Source organism: Oncorhynchus gorbuscha, linkage group LG13 (assembly GCF_021184085.1).
Source record: "Oncorhynchus gorbuscha isolate QuinsamMale2020 ecotype Even-year linkage group LG13, OgorEven_v1.0, whole genome shotgun sequence".
In the NCBI taxonomy this organism is placed as follows: domain Eukaryota; kingdom Metazoa; phylum Chordata; class Actinopteri; order Salmoniformes; family Salmonidae; genus Oncorhynchus; species Oncorhynchus gorbuscha.
In genome coordinates, this window is record NC_060185.1 from 75,919,621 (window position 1) to 75,929,281 (window position 9,661).

At 42.3% G+C, this 9,661-nt stretch overlaps 1 protein-coding gene across 1 annotated transcript in view; it reads right to left on the bottom strand.

Annotated features, from left to right (window-relative positions):
- The window catches only part of anxa5a (annexin A5a), a 28,727-nt gene extending 19,559 nt beyond the window's left edge, over window positions 1-9,168 (bottom strand). Inside the window, exons 1-3 of the mRNA XM_046296732.1 lie at window positions 9,100-9,168; window positions 8,835-8,871; window positions 587-674 (exon numbers count right to left, since the gene is read on the bottom strand). Coding sequence (XP_046152688.1) covers window positions 587-674; window positions 8,835-8,837 — 91 coding nt within the window. The 5' untranslated portion in view covers window positions 8,838-8,871; window positions 9,100-9,168. The remainder of the gene's footprint in view (window positions 1-586; window positions 675-8,834; window positions 8,872-9,099) is intronic.
- Between the last annotated feature and the right edge of the window lie 493 nt (window positions 9,169-9,661).

Sequence of the window (9,661 nt, forward strand, 5' to 3'; positions counted from 1 at the left end):
TTATAATCCACATAATAATTCACATTTCCTGTTGCTGCAGGATTATTAACCTGCTGTAGCAAACTGGCTCAAATTAAGATCCTACAATATATCTATATGTACTGCTGTGATGAATTCCAGGTAATTTGAGAGGGAAACAAAGTTGAAAGGGAGAGTAAGAAGTTCCATAAAAACATACCATTACAGTGGCATTATGCCTGGGGAATTGTAGGGGAAAATAAAGTATTGTACAATATATTTAAGTACAGGTTGTTATCGTAGCAGCCTGACACTTTGCACAGCCCATTACATTTTTCTAAGCAAAAAATTTGTAATTAAGGAATAAATACTCTGTAAATACAGCTTAATACAAAATGTTTACAGTATAAATACATATTCCACTGCAGTTTCTCTGGTAGAGTTTATACCTGTGGCTCAGTTGGAAGGAGTGTGGTGATAGAAACCCCAGGTTTATGAGTTCAATTCCCTTTGGGGCCACATACTAATATGTTTACTCTCACTGTACTGTAAAAGGCTTTAAAAAGTGTCTGCTTTTTAGGCTTATGCTGTATTTTTATATTTATAACTTTAAGTACATCTAACTTACCTATGCCTTTCATGGCCTTGTGTAAGAGCTCAGCATCCTGCTTGGCATTACAGTTGACAAAGTCTTTCACACTGCCTCTGTAGGAAGCCTGTGGGAAATGAATAACAAATGATGGACTGTGAGAACAGAATAGATTGCCTGCATTTCCGAAAAATGTGTCATTATGGGACAGACATGGGAGAAAATGTTTTGCAAAATCAAATTATAATCTAGCTAGCAAGTTTGGTTGCAGAGGTGAAATCTTGGCATCAGAAGGGCGATTCTATTGGGATGTTGTGCAGCTCTGTCTCCATGCTATCCTCTTCTGTGAAACTGAAACTTTTTCAATAGGTTCTTCTCAAGATGAGAAGTTCTTCATAGACACTCTCTAATCAGTCCCTTCCAGATGGTTAGGCTACTGTAATGTAGTCTGTGTTCATACATGTTAGCAATCAATGCTATCGCAGAAGTAAACACATACAAACTCACTTTGATAGCACTAGCCTGTGTCATGGCGAGTCATAGTTCTCTAAATTCTCCTTGGTTTCATCTCTGAGGAAAATATAATTTGAGGAGAAAAGCAATATAATATATATCTCTTTCAACCTCTGACTCAGTCGGATGTCAGCACAGGTGTGAGATTTGAGAAAATTATCTTTCCCTCTCTTCAGCAAAGCTCTGTCCCCACAATTTGCTTTGTTGTGCATTCCTTTGTCTAAGTACCAAGAGTATACTGGTATGTGCTGATCGAAAAAAACACACCATTTGAATCAACTGAACGTTCAATTCTGCTACATAGACCCTGGTTCGATTCCAGCTTGCATCACAACCTGTCGTGATTGGGAGTCCCATAGGACAATTGTACAATTGCCCAGCATCGTCCGGGTTAGGGTTTGGCCGGAGTAGGCCATCATTATAAATAATAATTTGTTCTTAACAGACTTGCCTAGTTAAAGAAAACATTTTGAGAATGCTGCTGGTTAGCAAATGTTAACAATTGTCCTTTGCTGTAGCATTACAGGTCAAATGAAAGGCTATTAGCACAAGGTGTTCAATTCTTCTACTATGTTTAATCATTAAAGATGTTGATATAAGGGAGAAACTGGATTTACAAGTCCGTGGGTGAATAGATAGAGGGGGGTGAAGACTACTTTAGTGGCAGTTGATGACTTCAAATTTGAGGAGGATGATGGATTCATATTATTTTGAAGAAATGAAAGCTAATGGGAAGACAATCTTCATTTGATTATGATCTGAGACAATGTCCCATAGATGTGGTAAAGAGGTCAATGGAACTCGACCAAAACAATGGAAATGCTATGGAAACACGTGAGGGAAAGATTCCGTGGGGGAAAGATCCCGAATATCCTCATTGCCTCCCAGCAACATTAGCCTAGATTTAGGCTATAGTTTATTTGTGTATTTCACACTATGTTGAGGTAAAAAATTGGAGTGTAATGCTTGTATGGATGTCAATCAATACATGTTAATTTCCTCAACACCAATAAACTGCATTACAGTTAAAAACAACTTTTACTACCACCACCGATTTCTCTATGCTACCATCTTATATGAATGGGAGTTAGCATTTAGAAGTCACTTCTTCTAAACCTGAAAAGGGACTACTTCTAAATGTTATGAGCCATGTATCCAAATCGGACTTTAGTAACCACACTGGGCCTGTTATAATACATCAATCATGACGGATTTGACGAATATCCACTTTGTTAGATCAGATTTGTTGAATGTGCACCGATCCTACATCCTTCTTCTATTCCCCACAGTCTGCATTCTAGTGACCTCTTTACTGCATCTATGCATCTACCCTCAGTTCACATGGGTCATAATGACCTCAAAGGTTTGAGAAAGGATTAATTAAATTACATTTGTAGAATTGCCAGAAGAAGAGACACGTTGACTGACTACTGTCCTAAGTATTAAAAAAAGATCTCCTTTAACTTTATTCAAGTAATAATACAAAGAATCAGTGATTCATGTATAACTCAATGCATCTGCTATTTGTATTTACAGCTGACCCCTCCTGTTCCTTGATTAAGAGGTGATGGCTACTCCACTCTACTACCAGTGTCAACTGTCTTCTGACTTGATAGGCAATCTGCACAAACAGTAATCAACCAATGCAAATAAGCCTATGGGACAATCCACTGCTTGATTGATTGCATTTGGCTGTATCACTCCCAGTTAGGGGGAGTGATGAGCTCTACAGCAGAGTCTCACAACTCAATCGCTGGTTGAAAACTGTTTTCTGCCCCTTCCAAAAGATAGAATTTGTAGATAATTGGCCCTCTTTCTGGGACTCACCCACAAACAGGACCAAGCCTGACCTGCTGAGGAGTGACGGACTCCATCCTAGCTGGAGGGGTGCTCTCATCTTATCTACCAACATAGACAGGGCTCTAACTCCTCTAGCGCCACAATGAAATAGGGTGCAGGCCAGGCAGCAGGCTGTTAGCCAGCCTGCCAGCATAGTGGAGTCTGCCACTAGCACAGTCAGTGTAGTCAGCTCAGCTATCACCATTGAGACCGTGTCTGTGCCTCGACCTAGGTTGGGCAAAACTAAACATGGCGGTGTTCGCCTTAGCAATCTCACTAGAATAAAGACCACCTCCATTCCTGTCATTACTGAAAGACATCATGATACCTCACATCTCAAAATAGGGCTACTTAATGTTAGATCCCTTACTTCAAAGGCAATTATAGTCAATGAACTAATCACTGATCATAATCTTGATGTGATTGGCCTGACTGAAACATGGCTTAAGCCTGATGAATTTACTGTTTTAAATGAGGCCTCACCTCCTGGCTACACTAGTGACCATATCCCCCGTGCATCCCGCAAAGGCGGAGGTGTTGCTAACATTTACGATAGCAAATTTCAATTTACAATTTTTTTTAAATGTTTTTGTCTTTTGAGCTTCTAGTCATGAAATCTATGCAGCCTACTCAATCACTTTTTATAGCTACTGTTTACAGGCCTCCTGGGCCATATTCAGCATTTCTCACTGAGTTCCCTGAATTCCTATCGGACATTGTAGTCATAGCAGATAATATTCTAATCTTTGGTGACTTTAATATTCACATGGAAAAGTCCACAGAGCCATCATCGAATCAGTGGGTTTTGTCCAACATGTCTCTGGACCCACTCACTGTCACAGTCATACGCTGGACCTAGTTTTGTCCCATGGAATAAATGTTGTGGATCTTAATGTTTTTCCTCATAATCCTGAACTATCGGACCACCATTTTATTACGTTTGCAATTGCAACAAATAATCTGCTCAGACCCCAACCAAGGAACATCAAAAGTCGTGCTATAAATTCACAGACAACACAAAGATTCCTTGATGTCCTTCCAGATTCCCTCTGTCTACCCAAGGACGCCATAGGACAAAAATCAGTTAACCACCTAACTGAGGATCGCAATTTAAACCTTGCGCAATACCCTAGATGCAGTTGCACCCCTAAAAACTAAAAACATTTCTCATAAGAAACTAGCTCCCTGGTACACAGAAAATATCCGAGCTCTGAAACAAGCTTCCAGAAAATTGGAACGGAAATGGCGCCACACCAAACTGGAAGTCTTCCAACTAGCTTGGAAAGACGGTACCGTGCAGTACCGAAGAGCCCTTACTGCTGCTCGATCATCCTGTTTTTATAACTTAATTGAGGAAAATAAGAACAATCCGAAATTCCTTTTTGATACTGTCGCAAAGCCAGCTAAAAAGCAGCATTCCCCAAGAGAGGATGACTTTAACTTTAGCAGTGATACATGAACTTCTTTGAGGAAAAGATTATGATTATTAGAAAGCAAATTACGGACTCCTCTTTAAACCTGTGTATTCCTCCAAACCTCAGTTGTCCTGAGTCTGCACAACTCTGCCAGGACCTAGGATCAAGAGAGACGCTCAAGTGTTTTAGTACTATATCTCTTGACACAATGATGAAAATAATCATGGCCTCTAAACCTTCAAGCTGCATACTGGACCCTATTCCAACTAAACTACTGAAAGAGCTGCTTCCTGTGCTTGGCCCTCCTATGTTGAACATAATAAACGGCTCTCTATCCACTGGATGTGTACAAAACTCACTAAAAGTGGCAGTAATAAAGCCTCTCTTGAAAAAGCCAAACCTTGACCCAGAAAATATAAAAAACTATCGGCCTATATCGAATCTTCCATTCCTCTCAAAAATTTTAGAGAAGGCTGTTGCGCAGCAACTCACTGCCTTCCTGAAGACAAACAATGTATACGAAATGCTTCAGTCTGGTTTTAGACCCCATCATAGCACTGAGATGGCACTTGTGAAGGTGGTAAATGACATTTTAATGGCATCGGACCGAGGCTCTGCATCTGTCCTCGTGCTCCTAGACCTTAGTGCTGCTTTTGATACCATCGATCACCACATTCTTTTGGAGAGATTGGAAACCCAAATTGGTCTACACGGACATGTTCTGGCCTGGTTTAGATCTTATCTGTCGGAAAGATATCAGTTTGTCTCTGTGAATGGTTTGTCCTCTGACAAATCAACTGTAAATTTCGGTGTTCCTCAAGGTTCCGTTTTAGGACCACTATTGTTTTCACTATATATTTTACCTCTTGGGGATGTTATTCGAAAACATAATGTTAACTTTCACTGCTATGCAGATGGCACACAGCTGTACATTTCAATGAAACATGGTGAAGCTCCAAAATTGCCCTCGCTAGAAGCATGTGTTTCAGACATAAGGAAGTGGATGGCTGCAAACTTTCTACTATTAAACTCGGACAAAACAGAGATGCTTGTTCTAGGTCCCAAGAAACAAAGAGATCTTCTGTTGAATCTGACAATTAATCTTAATGGTTGTACAGTCGTCTCAAATAAAACTGTGAAGGACCTCGGCGTTACTCTGGACCCTGATCTCTCTTTTGAAGAACATATCAAGACCATTTCGAGGACAGCTTTTTTCCATCTACGTAATATTGCAAAAATCAGAAACTTTCTGTCCAAAAATGATGCAGAAAAATTAATCCATGCTTTTGTCACTTCTAGGTTAGACTACTGCAATGCTCTACTTACCGGCTACCTGGATAAAGCACTAAATAAACTTCAGTTAGTGCTAAATACGGCTGCTAGAATCCTGACTAGAACCCAAAAAATTGATCATATTACTCCAGTGCTAGCCTCTCTACACTGGCTTCCTGTCAAAGCAAGGGATGATTTCAAGGTTTTACTGCTAACCTACAAAGAATTACATGGGCTTGCTCCTACCTATCTCTCTGATTTGGTTCTGCCGTACATACCTACACGTATGCTACGGTCACAAGACGCAGGCCTCCTAATTGTCCCTAGAATTTCTAAGCAAACAGCTGGAGGCAGGGCTTTCTCCTATAGAGCTCCATTTTTATGGAACGGTCTGCCTACCCATGTCAGAGACACAAACTCGGTCTCAACCTTTAAGTCTTTACTGAAGACTCATCTCTTCAGTGGGTCATATGATTGAGTGTAGTCTGGCCCAGGAGTGGGAGGGTGAACGGAAAGGCTCTGGAGCAACAAACCGCCCTTGCTGTCTCTGCCTGGCCGGTTCCCCTCTTTCCACTGGGATTCTCTGCCTCTAACCCTATTACAGGGGCTGAGTCACTGGCTTACTGGGGCTCTCTCATGCCCTCCCTGGAGGGGGTGCGTCACCTGAGTGGGTTGATTCACTGTTGTGGTCATCCTGTCTGGGTTGGCGCCCCCCCCTGGGTTGTGCCGTGGCGGAGATCTTGTGGGGCTATACCGTGGCGGAGATCTTTGTGGGCTATACTCAGCCTTGTCTCAGGATGGTAAGTTGGTGGTTGAAGATATCCCTCTAGTGGTGTGGGGGCTGTGCTTTGGCAAAGTGGGTGGGGTTATATCCTTCCTGTTTGGCCCTGTCCGGGGGTGTCCTCGGATGGGGCCACAGTGTCTCCTGACCCCTCCTGTCTCAGCCTCCAGTATTTATGCTGCAGTAGTTTGTGTCGGGGGGCTAGGGTCAGTTTGTTATATCTGGAGTACTTCTCCTGTCCTATTCGGTGTCCTGTGTGAATCTTAAGTGTGTGTTCTCTAATTCTCTCCTTCTTTCTTTCTCTCTCTCGGAGGACCTGAGCCCTAGGACTACCTGACATGATGACTCCTTGCTGTCCCCAGTCCACCTGGCCATGCTGCTGCTCCAGTTTCAACTGTTCTGCCTTACTATTATTCGACCATGCTGGTCATTTATGAACATTTGAACATCTTGGCCATGTTCTGTTATAATCTCCACCCGGCACAGCCAGAAGAGGACTGGCCACCCCACATATGCTCTCTCTAATTCTCTCTTTCTTTCTCTCTCTCGGAGGACCTGAGCCCTAGGACCGTGCCCCAGGACTACCTGACATGATGACTCCTTGCTGTCCCCAGTCCACCTGTCCCCAGTCCGCCAGAAGAGGACTGGCCACCCCACATAGCCTGGTTCCTCTCTAGGTTTCTTCCTAGGTTTTGGCCTTTCTAGGGAGTTTTTCCCAGCCACCGTGCTTCTACACCTGCATTGCTTGCTGTTTGGGGTTTTAGGCTGGGTTTCTGTACAGCACTTTGAGATATCAGCTGATGTACGAAGGGCTATATAAATAAATTTGATTTGATTTACTCAACGACTGAAACCCATTACGAGTCACACCAACCAAAAGAGACCATGTCTGTCTGTCTGATTTATTTCAAGTTTCAGACACAGTGTTTGGAGTCCTTTTACGTTTATGTATAGGGATTGGACTGAGGGTGGACATTAATATTCTGAGCTAGAGCCCCATCAGTTAACATAGTCTACCTGACTACTTAGGGGTTTTCAAGTTAGGTCTCCCCTGATGAAACCCTGTTCTAGGTGGGTGGGGTTAGACCCACCCTATCCATGTTACCATGCTTATGGTATTACAACACTATGTAAATTAACCACTATTATATGTAAGTGGACCTCTGTCTTTTTAATCATCTAATCAAATAGTTAGAAATATTCATAACGAGCTGAAGAAGACTTCTACAATCAAATCAAAGAAGTGAAATGGATGAACAAGTTAATACTTGATGCCACAGCAGGGCATTGCATATTGCACTTTTAATGAAGAACCCTGGCCAGTACATTATGTAGCTAGCTACTGAAGAGCTACTGAAGACCCCTTGCCAGTATTGTCACTAGCTACTGAAGAACCCTGGCCAGTACATTACGTAGCTAGCTACTGAAGAACCCTGTCCAAAAGTGGCCTTCATGTAGATACTGAAGAACCCTGGCCAGTACATTATGTAGCTAGCTACTGGAGAACCCTGGCCAGTACATTATGTAGCTAGCTACTGAAGATCCCTGGCCAGTACATTACGTAGCTAGCTACTGAAGAACCCTGTCCAAATGTGGCCTACATGTAGCTACTGAGGAACCCTGGCCAAAAGTGGCCATCAGTACATTATCTAGCTACTGGAGAACCCTGGCCAAAAGTAGCCATCGTTACCACAAGAGGTTGGTGTTTCTTAATTGTGGAGGACGGGCTCGTGGTAATGGTATCAAATACATTAAAACACATGGTTTGATGCCAATCTATTTGCTCCGTTCCAGTTATTATTATGAGCCGTCCTCCCCTCAGCAGCCTCCACTGATCGATACATTATGTAGCTACTGGAGAAACCTGGCCAATTATGTAGCTAATGAAGAACGCTGGCATTACATTAGGTAGCTACTGAAGAACCCTGGCCAACCCTGAGAAAATCCTGGCCAATTATGTAGCTAATGAAGAACGCTGGCCAAAAGTGGCCATTGGTACATTAGGTAGCTACTGAAGAACCCTGGCCAACCCTGACTTGGACAATGATCACAACTCTGACACGTGAATTTCTGCCCAAGACGCAAACGGCGTGAAACCCGGAAGAGAGACTAACGGAGGCCTCCCTCCAAAACTGTGGCGTTCTGTCTAAGCGTCTAACATCGAAATGGTGCCGTCTCTTAGAAGGAAGTTTAGCGAGGGAATGAAATGTACGCCTGGAGAACCTATCGACAACCGTAAGAATCACAGTCTTCCCCGCAGACAAAGGCAGACCGGTAATGAAGTCTGGGCGAAGACCATGGTCAGAAGGAATGGGGAGCGGTCTGAGGACCGGCAGGAGGAGAGTTACCCGACTCTATTCGCGCGCAGTCCGAACAAGCAACTCAACCTGAACTTGTGTGGTCCATTTTACTGATGTATTTGCAATACTTTGAACTAACACAACAGTAAGCAAACAAAAACACTTACCATGAGATATAACTTGTTGAAGTAGAATTGGTCAAATCTGAAAAAGCATAACAGGTTGTTAAATCATCATGGACACAAATGTCCACCAACAGATGTTCTTCAAATTTTGTAGAAAAACATGGTAATTCATAAGTAAAATTAATTGAGCATAGAATATCAAATACAATTTTTTTTATATGAAATATACTAATGATTTTCTGTCTTGTCTCATATACTTCACAAAAACATTGCAATATGAATAGAAAAAAACTAAAAGGTATCTTACCAAAGATGTCTTGTTTTCTGACCTCTAAGAATGGACAGTGCTGTAAAGATACCGTGGACTATGAAGATGTTATGGGCATTGACACTTCTCTGTAGTGTGTGGGGATGGCCTAATTGTACTACACGGCTGTCGAAATAAAGTATCCTATTTCAGCAGCAGTCAACCAAATGGGGGATCATGACCTAATGCATTCTGGTGTTTTTACAACGTAGCATACGGATGATACATTACAACACTAACACATGGACAAGGGAGACAGAAAGAGAGACTGTTGTGACAATGAGGGATCCAATAGAGATCTTTTACCACCCGTTTGAATTTCAGCCTAGAATTTCCCTAAATAGGCTATAATTGGGGGTTTCAGACATCAGAGACTTTATTTCACCCATGTCCCAACAATCCCATTCCAACCTTAAGTTCCATTTACTGGAAGAACCTATCAGGTGGATTGAGACTGTATTTACAGTACCTCACAAGGACTAAACCACTTCTCAACCACCTCACCAGACCGGGGTCTGATACACATCAAATACTTTGTCATTTAGTTTTCCCGATACAATAG